The sequence below is a fragment of the Anguilla anguilla genome, chromosome 11, assembly GCF_013347855.1.
Source record: "Anguilla anguilla isolate fAngAng1 chromosome 11, fAngAng1.pri, whole genome shotgun sequence".
In the NCBI taxonomy this organism is placed as follows: Eukaryota; Metazoa; Chordata; class Actinopteri; order Anguilliformes; family Anguillidae; genus Anguilla; species Anguilla anguilla.
The window spans coordinates 30,089,613-30,108,815 of record NC_049211.1 but is presented as its reverse complement, the minus strand read 5'-3'; the positions used below and the strand labels follow the sequence as shown (position 1 = coordinate 30,108,815).

Genomic DNA, 19,203 nt, shown 5'->3' with positions numbered 1-19,203 from the left:
CTATTAACAAAAGCAAGCAATTTATCATAATTCATAGCACACTGTTTGCACATATCATTCCCTTTGAATGCATTCCATAGCACAAAGCAAGAAAGCATGGTACACCAGTCATCTGGGCTTGGCTGGCATTTCCCTCGGCATCATGGGAGTTAAAAGCTTTCGTGTCCTTGATTAATGAGCAAAGATTATATTAACTATCAGCTACAAAGTGACTATCACGGCTCAAATTTGAAATGTTATACACTTGAACAGCAGGATATTTACTGCTTCTATTCAGGTTTAGCACTTTCCCCGAGAATGAGAGCATTTGACGCAAATTTGAATGCTGAATGCAGCACTGAGGTGGAAGTGCTTTTGGAAAGAAAAGGCTGCCGGTTGTTTTCCAAACCGGGAGTCCGTATTTAGCTCAGTCTGGAGGATCTCGGCTCCCCCAGAAACATCACGGAGCCTCGGAAATCGCTATTGCTTCTGACAGCGTGCTTCCTTCTGAGGTTCCTTTTTTCGTGGAGTTTTTCTTTTCTTCAAACGGTTCGACGTTCAAATTGAAATCATGCACCAACAGCTGCCCGATATTGCGGTTGGGTGTGCTGGCGTGCTTCGGGGTTGTTACTGGCGAGGACTCAAAGCCTGATCTCACTGCCGACGGATGAAAGGAAAGGCTTCGCCTCGCGCCGGCCGAAAACTCACAGCAAAGCAATCGCGAAAAAAGGAAAACGGGCCGAGAATATCAAAACGGAGAGCGCGAGGGAGAGCGTTAGCCGATGCTCCGGACTTCATAAAAGGGGGGATGTGTTATGATTAGACACGTTGACGTTTTGGGACTGTGGACAAACTTGAAGGCAATATGGGCTAATCTGTGATTAGAAGGCAGGTCAGAATTGCTGAGTAAATCCCCATCGTCGAGAAACACCTGCGGAGCGACACGGGCGTCCCGGGTCATCGGGCTCAACCGCACGGCGCGCGTCGCGGCGGCGGGGTGGCTGTGTGGCGGCGGTAACCAGCCCTGCTCCCGGAGAACTCCCATCCTTTAGCTTTTCATTTCAACCCTAACTTGGCACACCCGACTCTACTAATGAACATGTGAACATGATCTCTAGCTGTTGAATGAGGTGCGCTTTGTTAGGGTTGGAATGAAAACCTACAGGATGGTAGATCTCCAGGAACAGGGTTGGTCGCCGCTTTGCAGGCTACGCACCTGTCTAGGATTAAGCGTAGATGACACAAAGTGCTGGCAATGAGAGTTCATTTACACCCGAAGCGAATGTCACGCGGACTTCCTGTATCCCTGCTATTGGGCAGCCTGTCCACCTTTGTTCTATATTTACTGCTTACTGTGCAGGACAAAGTGTTTATAGACATAGGCTACCTCTATACTCCACACTTTTATACTCTAATGCCAGCTACATATTATCTGACACATCATTTTACTACTGCCACATTTGCTTCCTTCTGAACCAGCGGAGAACAGCAACAATTTTAATAAGCCGCTAAAATAATGCACAACTGACCTTTTCATTTTAATAGAAAAAATGACATTCCCAGGGGGGATATGGCAGCGGTTTCTCTCAGATTTTGTGGAGGGGATTTCTCAGATTATAGATTAAACTGGATTTAGTAAATTGGACTCGCATCATTTAAATGATTTGAGGTGATGTGAATGAAGATAATGTTACCACGAGACAAGGGATTTTCCAACGGATAGGATTTGTTACATCATTCCCAAACTCCGAATTATGAATATAATCTGTCTTTCTGTCACACTGGTGTATCTGATTGTCTACGAGCAATACACTGCATCAAAGACTGACCAATTTTACATTCAGTTTGTCACATAATAATGTCTAAAGGCAAAAATCTGTTTTGTGAAGTGATAGTCTAATAGGTTTGGGGTGAGGGCTATTTAAACATACAAATACACCACAGATACGCTTGAAAGATATTGTGAAGGGGATCATTTTCTAAGAACATGAAGGTTAAACGTAGGCCTGCATGACAAAGGAGTGAGAGAAAACATATTTCTCTCTAAACTGGTCCACATGGCAAATTGTTGAATGTTTTTAACCTTGACTGTAGCTTCATCCTGCTGCTGATGATGATAATGAGGAGGAGGAGGAGGAGGAGGAGGAAAAGGACAGCACATTTTTTCAGTGCCTTCTAAGAGAGTTTACGCCATGAAATGGCCGTGTGCACTACATCTGATAATAGGGTATTAGGAAGCCAACGGGAGATTATGGGACTGGTCTGCCAAGATTCTCCACGTAGAATCCTGAAGATTAATTGGGAATCCATGAGCTCACCAGAGATCTGAATTACATGTTGGTAGCAGTGACGTGTCAGCTTGACTTCGTCTTGTGAATGTGAATAAGAACAATATCCTGGAGTAAAGAGAGAAACCTAAGTGAACCTCCAATGTTACACCACAAAACAATATGAATGTTAACCTAACAGAATCACGGTCTTGGCAAATGGCAGTTCATCACAATAACATCTGTCCTTGACTTCCATAAAAAAATGAAACGACAGCCTTGACCTCATTTTACAGAATCAACACTTCCCTTCTTGAATGTTCGCTCTGTTCCTCTTGTGTGGTTTTACTGAAGGGACCTGTAGGGACTGGGGGAGTATATTTAGTGCAACTTCCCTGAACAACATTAAAACCTCCGTCCTGATGAACAGGCAGTCATACCGTCTCATGAGGAGTCACATGCTTGGCGTCAGCCAGACCACTGTCAGCTGCCACACGGAGCCACCTCAATTTCATCACGCCAGCGCAAACTCCGAGCCTCATTTCAAACACGGCCAGCGCCGTTCCCGCCCTCTCGCTGGTGCAGAAGTAAGGGTACCCCCCTTGCCAGGGCGGGGCCATCCCAGGGCTGGAGCAGGCTGTAAAGGGCAGTGCCCAGGAAGTGTCAAAGTCGCATTGGGCCTGGTCTCCATTCTCTGGGTGGCCTGGAGGATTCGCTGACACGGATTCAAACTAGAAGGAGGTCAGCATGAAATAGAGCAGAAGCAACGGGGACGTCAAGAGCAGAAACCGCTTCCAGGAAACTAGCTCAGCAGACGTCATAACTGCAAGAGTTGGAAGGCTAAAGAATAAATAGACATTAGAGTAAAAGAAATCACGCTTGAAATCAGCCTTTAGTTTCCAGCCATCCAACAGGGTAATTAATCTACTTCTGGGCTCGGATTTGGTCCACTAACAAAGTGCTTTGTCCTGAACTTTGGCTAGGTCTGCAAAGCTTACTTTTTCTTCTTAACAAGATATTTTGTATTCATTTTCCGAAATTCCAATTATAGGCCTAATATGCCATCCACACTGGCAGGCGATTTTTAAAACTGCAAACCTGTAGTCAGTATTGTCTTTGATTCTGTTTAATTGTCCAGCTTGGTGTGGTCTTACTTGACCTTCATTAAGAGCATGACCTGCGTGATTCTTGAAGAGCATGATCAAATTTCTATTGGTAGCCTATATCTGGTAAAACATTTATATTTGAAAAGGTCTGATGAAAGTCCACTGACTGAAAGCTCAGCTAGTTTTTGCACTTAATAAACTGAGGTGACATTTTGCAAGTATTCAATGTGCAGGGACAGTTCAGTATCTATACCAGCACTGAACACCGTGAGCCATTTTGGGATAGGTCTCTGTGTTTATCAGGCTACAGATGGATTCTCATACACAATGGGTGGAAACCTCCAAGTACTGGGAGCCAAATAAAATGCTGGCCAATTGTGTGGAGAGAAAATCACATGGAAGAAATGGGGGTCAGTGTGGGAGACATCACTGGCCATAACGGAATGGAAATGTTTTCATTGTTTAACCTCAAGAGAAAAACCGCCCATTGGTGTAAAAAGCCACATCACAGACGCAAGAAAAGGTTGATGTGTGTTCCCTAGTGCAATTTTCAGATTTTGGTTGAGGCACTGCCTGGAAGTGGAGAAACTGTGGATATTGTATATAAAACTAAGTATACCAGCAACTATTTACGCCTACACCAGATTTATCAAAGGTTTGTTGACACAGACTGCGGTCTACGAACTTGAGACTAGCCTGTCCCTCTGTCAATTCTAGCCATGCAGCTAATTTGCAGGTACAGAGGCCGTGATAAGAGAAGCCAGTTCTGAAACAACTCTTTCTGGAAGGGACATTTAATGTAACAGGCTCTTTGACATGGTACTGTACATTTATAGATATTCATTTTACACAAAGTGTTGTGAGCATTTGGCTGTCGGGGCAGGGGTTCATGTGGGACATCTTTGAAGGGTGTCTAGATGAACACTTCAGCTAATCCCCAACTGACGTTGGTTGTGCTGAATTCCATCGGCTTGTCCAGTCTACACACAGCGGCCCATCACGGGAAGAAGAGGACAGAACTGTATATTTATAGCTCAATTATCAGGAGATTTAATGGCACTTCATTAATGTTTTAAGGCACGATCAATCGTTGAAATGCCTCAGTCACAGAAGCACAGTGGGGATTGACCTATTCATAATGAGGCCCATTTGCTCACTTGAGGCTCGAGTCCATGTGTATGCGTATTTGCGCCGCACTCCCCACTGCACTCGCTCACGGAAATGATCATGCACCCTGTCCAGACATCTTATACATGTCCGCTGTTCTGGCTTCATACTGAAGAGGCCAGACTTGGATGGTTTATACCTGCACTTGAAACACAATTTCCTGTCTGGAAAGTTCATGCTAAATTGGGAATGGCAAATATCCCACTGGAATGAATCATGAGATTTTTTTAAACATATATTTTTTCGAAGCACATTTTTAAACATATGATCCGGCCTCTTGCAGGACCCGAAACGAGGGACTTTCCTGCTTTGGTTTGAGTCAGGTTTCAATCATGCGTCTACGAATCAGGAGACAGCGGCCGGAGCTCAACGCTCGTGGATCCCCGGGGAAGCCCGTCGTCTTAGCGAGAGCTCGCCCGGAGCTCGTGACTCAGTTCTCCAGCGGTATGGCGGGCCTCGCTGGCAGCCCCGCCCCCCCGAGGGCCGATCAGCTCTGTATCGCAGCGAAGATCCCCCGGGAACAAAGGCTGCATTCTGCCAAAGACCCGAGGACGATGTGGGACCCGCAGAGGCTGCGCCAGAGGTCACGTCAGCCGGCCAGAGTAAACACACAGGACAGAGCTGCCACCCTCATCTCTTGCCAGCTAAGGATAAGAGCTGGGGGGAGTGTTCCCTAAAAGCAGACTCTCCCAAATACCTAATTTATGCGGCACAGTTTGAGCTGTCTGAAGGGACAGACTGTGGAACGCTAAGCTGGAGAGCATCTGTGTTCCCGTGGATATCGTCAGACTGAGTTCGACACCGGCGTGGATCGAACCCTACGTGCTCTGAGCTACGGCAATGCCAGCTCACCTGAGTGGTAAAAAAAAAAACCATGTAGCATCAGCCATTTAGCCATTTCCATGTGTTTCAATCTAATTCCAAAAACCCTCTTCTCCATTAAAGTCTTGGTGTTAGTCCATGATCCAATATGCTGAGATTACTTATTTCTGTGATCAGAAAAAAAACAAAAGAAACCTGCCTGAATTGAACAAAAGTCTTAATTTGACACTGATCTAAAAGATACTGTACGTATTCAGATCACTGTAAAGTCTAATAAGGTTTGGGTCACCTGACTTATGAGCTTGCTGTGAGCCCCCCGCTGAACGAGTACAGTGAATAACTTCTGAGATTTTTCTTTGAGCTTCAAAGAATAATCTATAGCTCTCTTGTGACTGTAGCATCTGACATAAAGGACATCAAAGGATCTGGAGTCCATTGATGAAACATACTCCACAGTAGAGATACTTCATGAATATATGTATAACAGGTATACTAAATCATAAATGTAAGACTGCTCAGGAGGTCAAGGAGTCAAACAGTATGAAGCAAGGGCAAGGAGCGATCCGAGGCTAAGCGCACGCGAACCACACACCGCTCGCAACGTGAATATGGATGTAGCCCCCGGGGCTAAGCTTCAGACCAATGTTCATTACAACCGCTCCGCGAGATCAACGGTATTAATCCACGGAGGACTCATTTGAAGCCATATCGCCCTCGCTCGGACCGTTTGAATTTGAATATAGGGGCTTTTTTTACACTTCGGACATGAAAGGTTTGACCTCCCGGCACTCGCGGCGGGGGGCGGCCTGCAGAGGCGTCTCGGCCATCGCGAAAGAAGGAAAATATTTGGTCAGGTTGGCGGCCTCCCGCCTCGGCTCAGGGTCCCCAGCGCCGCACTGTCTGATGTCAGAGTTATGAGTTATGAACGGGCGAACGGGGGTTAAATGGCGACTTCCCAAAAGGCCGCCCTTGTGAGGTCTCACATTTGAATGAGCAGGCCGGCGGAGATTGACTCAAATTCTTCCGGGGCCTCCAGGAGCTCGCCTGTTGTAAGACTAGACGCTTGATCCCCGAATGTCCAAACTTCACGCCTGCGAGGAATTAACTTCAAAGGGTCCGCATAGTGACCCGAGGGCATTTTTAGTCATAAAATGCAATATCTCAGACTGGTCAGAGTAATCTCACACGGCATTAAGCACAGGTAATGTAAACTGGTATGAATACCTCATTTAACGCAAATTAAGTTTGATTGAGAACAAATACGAGGAGCCACAAAGAATATGGCAGCAATTAAAAGGGAAATGTCTGGTGACTTAATCGAGAAAATGGCAACGGGTTCAATTTCCATTTTAAATTCCTCATAAATTGGCCGCTGAGTGAACCACTCCGTAAAGGAGCTCAGGCTGGGCCCCACGGCAGCAGATTTCGGCTATGTGGCTGGCTGGCTATAACCAGTGGGTAGGGGGGGACAGTTGACCTCATTGTTTGGGTTGGCATGAGCCAGCATTCCTCAGGTTCCTGCCACATCTTCTCAATACTGTGCCAATTGCTCGTAGGCTACCAGCTGTCCTTCTGTTAAGACTGCAGCTAACACACTCCTGCAGCACTGTGTGGCCTGCACACTGTAAAATAGTTTAAAATAGTAGTGAATGTAACAGAAGAGTGCCAGAACTTCAGATGCAGTGACTTGAGAGACACAACATGTAACATCTGGGTAGGAAAAAGGTCATGTATGATTGAAATTCATATATACTGTGTGTATTGGTTTTTAGAGGTTTCTAAGAACTGATTGCTGATCATGTATGATTTTCCAGACTACGATAAATCCTGTTAAATCCATTCATGAATCCAAGGCTCCTTTTGCAGGGATCCTACTTGCATCAGAAGGTACAGCATTTTTACATTATAAAGGAATAGAATGCCTTCTTTATTTGCAATGGTAGAGGCAAACTCTTACACCTTAAGCAGGTTATTGATCTCGACCGATGATTTCAAATGGAAAGACATTTATAGACATATCCACAATTTGAAATCATCAGTCGAGATCAATAACCTCCTTAAGGTGTAAGAGTTTGCCTCTACCATTGCAAATAAAGAAGGCCTGAGAACAATCCTGCTTTATTATATTAAAAAAACTAAAATGCTTGCTTTCCACTGACACTAGAATGCAGAACATCAACAGAATCACCGTGATGTTTATCTGGTGGGGTACCGATTCACAACTGACATTGGAACCTCAGGCTGCAGCATTCGCAGTTGACCATCCAGAGACGATGACTTTTTATCCTGAGTGTACGGATGCGGATTAATCTCTGGCAGGACGCGAGAGGGAAATTGTCTCAGTGCACGAATCCGTTAAGACCGTAATCCATAAAGCTGAAAATAAACATTTCAAAGACGCTACAGAGAAAATTACAGCGGCGGACCTGCATACATCCAGCTTAACTGCTGAGCGTCAGAGGACCGCTGAGATCCGTGATTAATCTGTTTTGCCCTCAAAGACTAAACAATCATTTTCAGCTTTTCAGAGCTCCCTGTCTTTTATAAGTGCAGTGGATGTAGTCCCTGACTGATACATATCTCTCTGGTGATTCTAGTGTTTGTGCGTGACTTGGTTCATTACATTACATTGCATTATTACATTACAGGCATTTAGCAGATGGTCTTCTCCAGAGCAACTAACACAACTTTTTACATAGCATTTACATTGCATCCATTTATACAGCTGGATATATACTGAAGCAATGCAGGTTAAAAACCTTTCTCAAGGGCAATGTCCTACCTGGGAATCGAACCATTGACCTTTAGGCTACAAGACCAGCTCCTTACCTTATTAGACTACACTGCCGCCCAACACCGGTTCAAACAGCAGCCTGTCTCAAGTGAACGCAGCCAAGCAGCCAATGGGCCAGCACTGGGCTAGGACTGGGCTGTGACCCCAAGAGCCCGCTGCTCCTAACGAAGACACCGATACGCCTGACGGTGATGAGATGAGCGGGCATACGGGCTCGTCTCCCTGAATGAGACTGTGTAGGCCCGCCGATGATCTGCACAGAAAAGAGATGCGCAGGCGTGGGGTGGGGCGCTTGGTTTGGGACCGATCCCGATGACACGGATTCTGAAAAATCATAGGCCTTCACTAATTAACACCGCTGAGACAAAGAAAGCCCTATATTTTAACATCACAAAAACACTACCCACTATTAAACGCAGTGCTTTGAAATCCAGAAGGCAGAAACAGAGTATTAGAAAATAGGCACAGCATGCAATAATGTCCTAATTTGCTGCTAAGCAACAAAGCCATTAATCTGGACTGGCCTCAAATCCGGCACATGATATGGAATTCATGACTAATAATGAATATTTCATACATAATAATTAATATATGATCAAACACATAATGTAAGAGGAACAGAGAGTTAATGAAAGAGTGAACTGGCCATGAAAGCATTCAACGAGCACATGACCTGGACTGCTGTCCTAGAGCAGAAGACAGGGACTTTAGCATGTGGTCTTAACATGCACTCACTCTAAAATGACGCTGAGTCACTGTTCTTGATGTTGAGCCTCTGGGTTACAGACCTGAATCTGCTAGAGATGAGGCAAAGGCACTTGGTGTTCTGTGTCCCTGGAAACGAAGCCAAAGGTATGCGAGGCTGCATCGGCACGTGGCAGCGCGTGGGCAACCCAGCGCGCAAGGTCAGGCCGCTCCTCCGCTGAAATTGAGCACCAGCATCTCCAACGTGTGGCAGAGTGCCAGCCAGTGAAAACAACAACCCGCTAATGGAGATTTGTCAGGCTGTAAAATGAAACAACCAAAAACACCAATCGACATCTTCTAATTTGGTGTCTCTCTCTCTCTCTGTCTCTCTCTCTCTCTCTCTCATGTTCTGGAGGGTGAGCCGCCTTCAGGCCAAACCAACAAGGGGAATAACAGGCAGTATTTCCGATAAACGCACACGTGGCCATCAGCCACACCATTCGTCTCTATCTTGCAGCACTGCGCTCGCAAGGAAAAGCTCAAACAGCACTGGCCTTACATAAAAAAAAACAAGTCTGGATGTGCACACAAAAAAAAGGTCAGCTCTTCTTTCCCAAAGGATTATCTGAATTGGAGGAGAGTCGGGTTGCAGCTCTTTGTGTTTCGCACAATACGTTAAGTGCACCTATTGTGACAAAGTATTGAGACTGAGAGATATGGTGAACATGAGGCATGTGACCAAGCAGGTGTTCGCTAACAGCACAAGGTGGGGTGGTGGGAGGGGTCTCTGAGGTACCCCTCTGTCTGCAAATGAGGTGATATCCTCATAAATATAGATACAGAGGAATTCCCAAATCCCAGATGGACTCAAGTGAAGGTTCCTGTATGTGGGCCCGGACCCATGAGACAGCTAGGCCTTGGCCTGCCCACTATGAGCCTGGCAAGGCAAGCACACTTCAGTGCCTGCAGCCAATATATTCTAACCATTCCTGGTAACTCAGAGAAGGAAGGTTGATTTAAGCAAGCTATAGACAGGGAAGTGGTTTTAACAACAAGCAGTCAACAACACCCCACTTCCTGTTTCCAGTTCTCACCTTTAAAATGTTGCTTCCTCTTGAGCTTCAGTTATCTACAGGCTTATGCATCCTCAGTCATGTGCAGTGTTTAAGGTGTGAGTAAGTACTTCCTAATGTCATGGTTCATGCCACATGGAGAGCAAATGAGACACACATATCCCAACTATAGCCCAGAAAGTTAGGCAATGGCAGAAAGTGTAGTTGTTTAGCACTGCTAAATCACAGAAATGCACCGTAGCACTGTTCATTTCGCAGTGAGGTCGAAGTAAAGGCGGGGAAGATCATGCTAGCCTGTGTTCAGTGCCGGAAGCTAGTTATGACAGGCCCCCGTAGAGATTATTTACAGGCCCCCTCTCAGACACACACACACACACACGCATGCACGTACACTGCAACAAAGGCCTAGCCTTTTTGAAGTAGACAATGTGTTGAATTGAAAAGTTAGGCTATTGGGAAAGTGGGTCAAGGTAGACTTCAGAACCACGAACAGCGCTCCACCCGAACAGTGCCCAGCTGTGGGCTGTTGGAAATGTTACCAAACCATCACCAAATGAAGCAACATCCCAGCTAGTTAGGCCCATACTTGCTTATGCCTGCACATCAGACCAAAAAGCACAGAAAAGAGCAATACTGCAAAACCCATACTAGCTAGCTAATCACCGTACAATAAAATTCACCAGTTACCGCCTTTACACTTTTGCTCTCCACAAGCTCTCAAAAGCTACAGGTGACAATCTACGACAGCAATTAACAATTCATAATCCCCAAGATAGCAATAATGCGGGATCATAAAACATTTACTGTACAACCCATTTCTTATCTACAGTAAGCAATCTTCAATATGATTCAGATGTTTGCTAAAAACATCCTTTAGTAATTGCCAGGGGTCTGCAGTTCACAATGAAGATACAGGGTCCTTACCAACCATGGACCACCAGTGCCAGTGTTGGTCCCAGCCCAAGTCTCTGGCACATAAGCTTGGCAGAACCGTTACTGTAAATACTCCAGTCTCTGAGCACCCCACGACCTGACTCGCACACACAGATGGCACTCGTTAAGACCCTGCTGCCAAGTCTGGAAGTCTCTGATTTGGAAGAGAGGGGATATCTGTGAGACAGATGAGACTGTGCTCGTACTTCATACACAGTGCACACACTGCATGCATGCACGTGCACATTCATGCATATGGTCCACATGCTGCTCGCAACCACAAACTTCACACTCACGCACACATACACGGATACACACATGCATCATTTGTCCTTTATGTTCAAAGATGGCTATCTTCATCATTTTCCTGTGGCTTTGGCACCATGGGACCTCAGGTGGCTAAAGAGGCCTGTCCTTCCTTGGAAGACTCGGGCACAGTGAGGGCAAGACAGCAGGGTTTTGTTGATTGTGAGAGGAGGCAGCAGTTGTATGGACTCTTGCCAGTCTTGCCAGTGGATTTATAAGGAGTTTGCGAAGTTGCAAAGACAATCAAGATGGAACCAATTGAGTTTCTTTGCATGCCTCTGGTAGACAGTCCATGGATCTTGATGGGGCTTTCCAGGAGCGGGCTGGAATATGACCTCAGTCTTCTTTGTACTGATCATAAGTCCAAAGTTGTTGCGGGACGCAGAGAACAGGCCCATGCTGGACTGCATGTCTGTCTCGCTCCTAGCAGTAATCACAAAGTCTCTCAAAACAGACTTTGGCCTGGAACCATCGCCGGGTGAAAAAATTCAATCAGTTCAGTGGTGGATGTGTATGCCAGGGTCACCGCCCATGAAAGCGTCAGAGAGCATAGCAGTGAACATGATGCTGAAGACCGTAGGTGCCAGGTACCCTTTACATCCTTTCTTACAGGGAAGGGGGCAGATGGTTCACGCACACATAGACATGCACATCTGCACTTGCGTACACACACACATACACACTTACACACATACAAGCACATCCACACATGCATACACACACTAACACACACACACGCATGCACGGAGAAGACACAGACGCACTTCCTACTTGACCCGGCAGACTCCCAGTTTTGTTCCGATTCTGGGAAAGGGAAGTGGGTGAATGGAATGTCTCCTGTTATTTATTTAACCTTCAGAGCTGTGGTCGCAGTAGGGGGGTGGGCTGTACTCAGAGAGTGAGGCTTTGCGTGGGACGGCAAAGATTCCTCACACGGCATGTTTTACAACTTGCTATTCTGTTTGAAGTGCCTCCACCACAGACAGGCTCATTGGACAGGAAGTGCCTTTTTTGTGCCAAGACTCCATTGTCGAGTGTGACCTTGCACATCGTCAAACCCTGTAAGTGAAACTGTCCCTCAGTGAGGCTGCCAGGGTGACACAAAATCAGCATAAATTAAACGTCCACTGTCACTGACAGTTACGTTGTTACGTTGAAGGAAATACAATGAAATATCCATAGGCTTCTCGTAGGGGGAGATAGCTTCATATTTTGGAAAAATTTGATCATGGTCCGATAAGCAAGTCCAAATTCATCTGCAGGTAAATGTGAGTCCATTCTGTTGATGCTTCAGCAAGTCAAAACCAGTGAATGTGTTTAATGTAATTTGTTACAATCTATAAGGCAACAAACAATGTCTCCTCAAATAGAGAGCTACGTCGCACAGAAAATACCATCCCATTTTTACAGCTGGGGATGAAGCAATCATTCAACCGTAGCGCATCGGCTAAATGGACCCTTTCCTGCATTCCAACAGGAGGAGGTCTGACTTATGACCTTTCCTAACCCCGGCCACATTTTCCCTAATCCTTCTCGACCAAAAAGGGAAAAAAGAATGTCCGTGACGCGGTTCTTTGGTTTACAGACAGATGAAAAAGAAATATGAAAGCACTGACACCTTCAGATGCATGGCTGCATGTTGCATCTCTGGTGTCGCCCATCCAGGATTTCCATTCAACAAAGGGGCAACCCAGCCTTTGAACATCACACCTTTGACATTTAATGCGCTCGAGGTGCGCTGGCCTTGAGCTGCGTGTGTAAAGGATTTTTTAAATTTTTTAAATTTTGTCCTGAGGGGGAAGGCCAGTGTAGAAGATGTGCAAAGTTGTTTCTTCTAAATGATTTTTAAGGGATGTTGCCATGATATTGGGCACAGCAGTGTTGATTCAGAGATGAGGCCATAATAGTGCCTGACTCTCCTGAAAGCAAGTGTCCTGAACCTCTGTCTGGAAAATAAATGGGTTTGGAAGATTTCCTTACAACCCAAGCTCTCGGTTATACCTCCCTAAAATTCATTTGACATTTGATGTCACATTTGACAGCAACAATGCCGTTAATATAGACTGGCCTCAAATACACTGACATGTAGGAATTCATAACTAACAATTCACATTTTATACATGATAATATTTGCTCATTAATTACATGCAAAGAGGAACAGGCAGCTTATGAAAGAGTAAACGGTCTATGCAAGCATCCAACAAGCACATGACCTGAACTGCTGTCTCAACTGAGTCTTTCCAAAAAGTGTCTCCAGATGAGCTCACTGTTTGCAGGGTCGCCCCTTTGAGCTAGCCAGCCATACAGCAAGGCACACCTCCAAACGCAGCCCAGGGTATGGGGCGTCCCTTGGGCCGCCTAACATGTACCCTGGAGTCCCAGCCTCATACCGTACCTCCATAAGCCTGGCAGAAGCGGTGAAGCTGAGTTCAGAGCGATAATTTTCTCACGGTCACCGCATGACCAGTATTTTCACCACCAATTACATTGACTCACTGAATTCGGTTTCAAGGTGATTCAGACACAGGGAAGCAGTTGATTGGTGAGCGGAGGTGCGTGCCAAATACGTGCGTCACATTCCTACAAACCACTCTTTGAAAATCTGACCAATGTCTGAGCAGGAATGACCTGGCAGTGTCTGTTCCCTGCTATGGTAAATTCTGTTCCCAGACAGCAAACTGGCAGCGTCTTGAGACCTCCGGAGAGCTGACCGTCTGGTTTCCTGGACTACCTTGGCCCAAACAAAGGCATTGATGGTTGGATGTCAAGAGACATCCAATATCAAGGGATATTTAACCAACAGAGGCTACCTAACGTATGTAACATACGCAGCGATCAAGTCAGTGGGTCTCTTATAAGTCTGCTAAAGGGTCATCCTCTTGCACAGTGAAAGGCAGAGATAACTATGTTCATCCTCAGAGATTAGCACATTAGCAGAGGAGTCACTTTCTTAGTCAATGACCCACTTAATCCACAAACACACTGGCTATAACCCACCCCTTATTAAAATATAGACAAACACGTCCAATGTTTTACATGTCATAAAAGACTGCAATAAAGCTAGTTGTCTTTTCCTAGCCTCATCTCACAACCCGCTTGAGCCCCTCCCAGGACCCACCGTTTGGGAAACACCATGTTAGCACGTGCAACATTTCTGGAAGCTCTAATGACAGACCTTTTCTAATCTTGTCAAAAGGGGCAGTCTTATACCAGAACAACAGATTCATTTGCACTCATTCTCTGGCATTCAGCAGACTTGCTAATCCAGAATGACTTAAACGGCTTACTTTTTTTAAGCAATCCATTTAGGCAGATGGATATTTACTGAAGCAAATCGGGCTAAGTACCTAGTCCAAGGTTATAGCGGCAGCATGCTGCCTAGGACTCCAACTTGCAACTTCTGAGTTGTAAGGCCTGTTCCCAAATCACCATGCCACACTGCCTGCCCCAGACATACAGTGAACTGAAGTGAAATCTGGGGGAGGGGGCAGGGGGCTGGTTCAATCTTTCAGTGGTAACAGCCTCCATAGCCCTGAATCGGGAGCCAATGGAATGCTGGTGCCCTTTCCGACCCTGTGGTCAGGGGTATGCAAGGAGCCGGTGTCCCACGCTGGGGCCCTCCTTGGATGGACGTGGAATCCATTTTATTGTCGACCCTTTGCCCAGCTTTCATACAGCTGTGACCCACCCCCTTCCCATACTGGGGCCATTATCTGTATTTAGAGCACCTGGAGAGCACTAACAACCTGGTGAGTGATGGGCCCGGTGTTGTATCATGCATAGAAGTAGGAGTCTGCTGAGTAGAGACCTGTCTGTTCCCACACCATCCAAAAATAAAAAATAAAAATCCACACACACCTGGGTCCAATTAGTGCTCAGCACTACGCGATACCAGACTCTCTTTCGACAGGACCTACAAAAACAGCTTCTACAACGGATATGGATGTCAGTTCAGTAATGTGCTTCTCTGTATAGAAAATGAAAAAATCTGAAGGATGCCCAGTTTCCACAAATGGTTGGAAGAAAGAAAGCAAATGTTATTAGGGGAGGTTCTACTAAATAGGGTAATGGGGCTGATAATTTCCTCACCATTTCAAAATTCTAACATTTGTCACTGACAGTTGTGCTTGTCTAAGAGACAGAGAGCATGAGGTGCATAAGAAAGCATTCATGCCTCATGTCACAGTTTAAACAAAACAAAACACTGTGGCACTCTTTAAATGCTGCATTTTTACAGCATGATGGCCACCTTCAACAGTATAATGTAGACACAACACTCAGGTGTAATGAAGTTCAGAGATGCACGTTACGCAGGCAAGTGGGAGTCTAGCTGAATACATGATTTAGGAGAAGAATCCAGAAGATCGGCTCATGGGCGGCAACTTATAATTAATCATTCCAACCTTAACTGACAGGATGGGAAGATGCCCTGATAAAAGTGGCTGAGCTGACACAAGAAGAGGTCTGCGTTCTGGGACAGCCTATAACTCCTCTGCCCATCCATTCTAAGGGCTATTCATCAGCAGCCAGTCCTTTAAAGAAAAGAAAAAACTCGCACTGCACGCACATGTGACCAGTTATCAAAAACCCTTGTGCAATGTGTGTCACAAAAGTTAAGCACTTTATTTTGGCAAGCTTTGCTTCTAATACTCAAAGGGTTCTCTGAGTGTGTATGGACAGTGAAACAGTCAGTATCATATCAGTTTGACAGAGTACATTTGATCTGTAGTGGACTCATAAAACCTGAATTTGAATTAATACTGAAAATGTAACTTCATTTTAATGTACATTTTACAGAAAAGGTTTTTAAAAAGTCAAAGACATAACAGGTTTGATTGCCACCAAATAGCCAACAGCTAATTTCTCTGAGGATTCCCATGTTGCAGTTTACAGTAAAGGCCGATGTGAACTCAGCTGACGTTGATGTGTCACATTTACTATTCCATCCGCAGACAAATGCACCTTACTCACATTGAATAGTAAGCACCAGGCTACTCAGTTTGTAAAACCATTACATTTTTTTGACACTGTGCACGTATGACTACGTATGCATGTACGTGTTTTTTTTTTTTATGCATGTAGGCTATGTATGCAGGCTGTATGTATCAGGCTACTGGCCCTGTCTGAACCGTTGTGGCGCTGTTTTCTTGACCAAATCTCTCTTTATAAACCGCCAATTCCACGCCACCCGTTGTGGCGCTGTTTTCTTGACCAAATCTCTCTTTATAAACCGCCAATTCCACGCCACCCGCTAAAATAAAGGATTTGCTTTTAATTTATTTAGCGTTTTTTTCTGTTAGCTTACATTTATTTTTATGTATTTTCTCTTGTCACGATCCCAAATGCCAGGCAAATGTTCGATACTGCATTTAAAATTATCCGACTAATATAGTCACTCGCACACATGCAGGGTCAGACAGACGGACACACACACGCAAGGTTTCTTTCACGACGAAAGACGATCTCAAAACACATTTGACAGTTGACTCAGATGTTTCAGCCACAACCTCGAGCAATTAGGGTCTTCATCTCATAGGATTTGAGATCCATTCGACTTTGACTCGTATAAAAAGTCAACGAAATTGCATTTCAATCTATAGGATACATGAACGGGTACGTAGTGCAACTCCATGCACATTAATAGTAGGATGCGTGATACAGAGGCAGCAAAAGCAAACCAATAAATGTAATGAAAAAACCCATGTCAAAATAAACATTCGAATCCTATAAATATCGGACTGATACTAACGATGCTCAGATGGATCATAAAAATCAACGGCCATTGCTGTTAATGAGTGTCTTTGGGGACCGTGGTGTATTGGCTATCGTAAATCAACAAATCATTTTTGCTTTTTACCACAAAACATCTGTGTTCGCCCCTCATTCATACAGTTGGTTGAGACAACTATAACAGCGAAATTGCATGAAAAAAGCGAATCGGTTTAATCATTCCACCTAACATAAGCATTAAATCAAAGACGTGGTTTTGCTGGAATTACATTCTTATAGCACTGAACTGCATGTGGGACTAGCATACTAAGCAGGGCAAGTGCATAAACTACGACCAGCACTGTTATGAAGCTAAATGATTTACACCGATACAATGTAGCCCCTCACAAAACTGGAACATTAATTTGTCCAACAGCGGGTGGATATGGGATTGTGACATGTGACATTCCGTTCAAAACTAAACGGAATATTTTAAACAACAAGATAACTAGCAGTTACGCGAACTCCAAACGGATTGCAGGAGAATCAAAGAATTCAACAAGCCAACCCAGCTAGTTCATCAACCTCTTTGCACGAACATGTTCTTACCTGAATCTGGGTGAATCCTTGATACACTCTTCAAAATCCACCGTCATTTTAGATTATAGTCCTAGTCTTTTCCTTTCAGTGTGAATATGTCATTGCCCGGGATTGATGGTAGGAAAAATAATGAAGATGCGTATTCCCGTGTCTCTCCCGCAGTTCCCTAGTCCGGTGAAGAAATGGTACTACTACTGTACTCTCACCAGATCTAGTGCACTTCAGTCCGTCTGCCGCTGGGGAACGAGGAAGGGACTATCATCAAAGATTCACTCTCTGTTAACAAACGAGTACTGCCGCAAAAAATCCTTACTTAAACCGAAAGATTTCATGTCCTTGGTTTCAAGGAAATCATACGATTAATGTTTAAATTGTTCAAGTCACTACATCTTAAAACAACAGAAATGCATTGTGGCGTATTTCAGATTTTAAATAAATCTGATGAAGGCAATTTTCTGGTACAACAGTTTTGTGAAATGAATGAATCAAAGGATAAATATATTTTGAATGGAACATCACCCACAATAGCCGATTCATTTTTACTGGGTTTGAGTGTTGTTTCCTGATTGTCATCATACACCTTTTTTTACCTGAGCTTTTAATAAGACAAAAAATGAACATACCCAAAATATAAAATGACTTAGTTATTAAAAGGAATGTCTAAAACAAATCTGCTATAATGGACCCTTGGTTAATCTTATGACTGGGCTTTGTATTTGGTAAGTAAATGACAATAAATTGCTATTTTGGGTTGGTGCAATGACAGCACTAAGGATATTTTGGATAGCCTACTTCAGTCTCGACTTCTTATGGCAAAGATGATTTAATCTTGTGACCATGGTAATCGGATAGCTGAATTTAATGTAAAGACTGTGCCACAAGCAGTATAAGATTTCACCAGAAAATATTAAAATTCCAACCACAAAAAAAATTTGCTAGTAAACGATTACTAGAAAATCCATCCATTTTTAGATTGTCCCCCAAATGAATGAAATTATACAGCACACATCTGTGTCAATCTCTGTGACATCATCAATTGAATAACCATTAGTGACTGATAGAGAGCCGTGAATGTTTGTCTGAAATTCTCAGAAACCTCCGTACTTCAAAATAAATATAAATATGCATATTTTAAAAACTTAAATATTATAGTATAATAAACATTTTATTTCATAGACAAAAATATTTGATCTATTTCACGTTTGCTGCTTGCATGTGAATTGGCCAACTCAGCTCAGAACTGAAGTTGCAGAACATATGTAACAAACTGGACTAAGTCATTTTGAAATAAATACAGTTTGAATGACCTAGAAATTTGATATAACTTGATATTTGATATAACCAAAATAAAATAAAATTTTGCTTACAGCTTACACATCGCTTTAGGTAAGCAGATATTTACTGATGCAATTCAGCTTTGAAATACCCTGTTCATAGGGAAAATGACAATGGGACTGTCTGACCAGGGATTTGAACGTGCAACCTCTCAATTTTACACACAGCCCCTTAACTTCTGTAAATGTGTGCCCTGGAGATGTATAGCACATCACAATACTCTCTCATAGAACATTAGAGCAGATGGACTATCTTTCTCTCACCTGTCAATAAATAATACACCCCACACATCCCATTTACACTTATATGAAGGACTCAGTAACTTTAGCATGTGCATATACACACGTACACGCACACACACAGTCTAGAGAATCCAAAGCAGCATTCATTGTACATTTCAATCAAGCCTACAGAGTAAATGTTTG

At 44.2% G+C, this 19,203-nt stretch overlaps 1 protein-coding gene across 3 annotated transcripts in view; it reads right to left on the bottom strand.

Annotated features, from left to right (window-relative positions):
* The window catches only part of LOC118208270 (arf-GAP with coiled-coil, ANK repeat and PH domain-containing protein 3-like), a 99,432-nt gene extending 81,769 nt beyond the window's left edge, over nt 1-17,663 (bottom strand). For 2 of the 3 annotated variants that reach the window (XM_035382770.1, XM_035382772.1), the window contains exon 1: nt 17,453-17,662. In XM_035382770.1, the coding sequence (XP_035238661.1) occupies nt 17,453-17,499 (47 nt within the window). In that variant the 5' untranslated portion in view covers nt 17,500-17,662. Of the gene's footprint in view, nt 1-17,452 lie in introns of all 3 variants that reach the window. The other variant, XM_035382771.1, reaches the window with a different exon arrangement.
* Between the last annotated feature and the right edge of the window lie 1,540 nt (nt 17,664-19,203).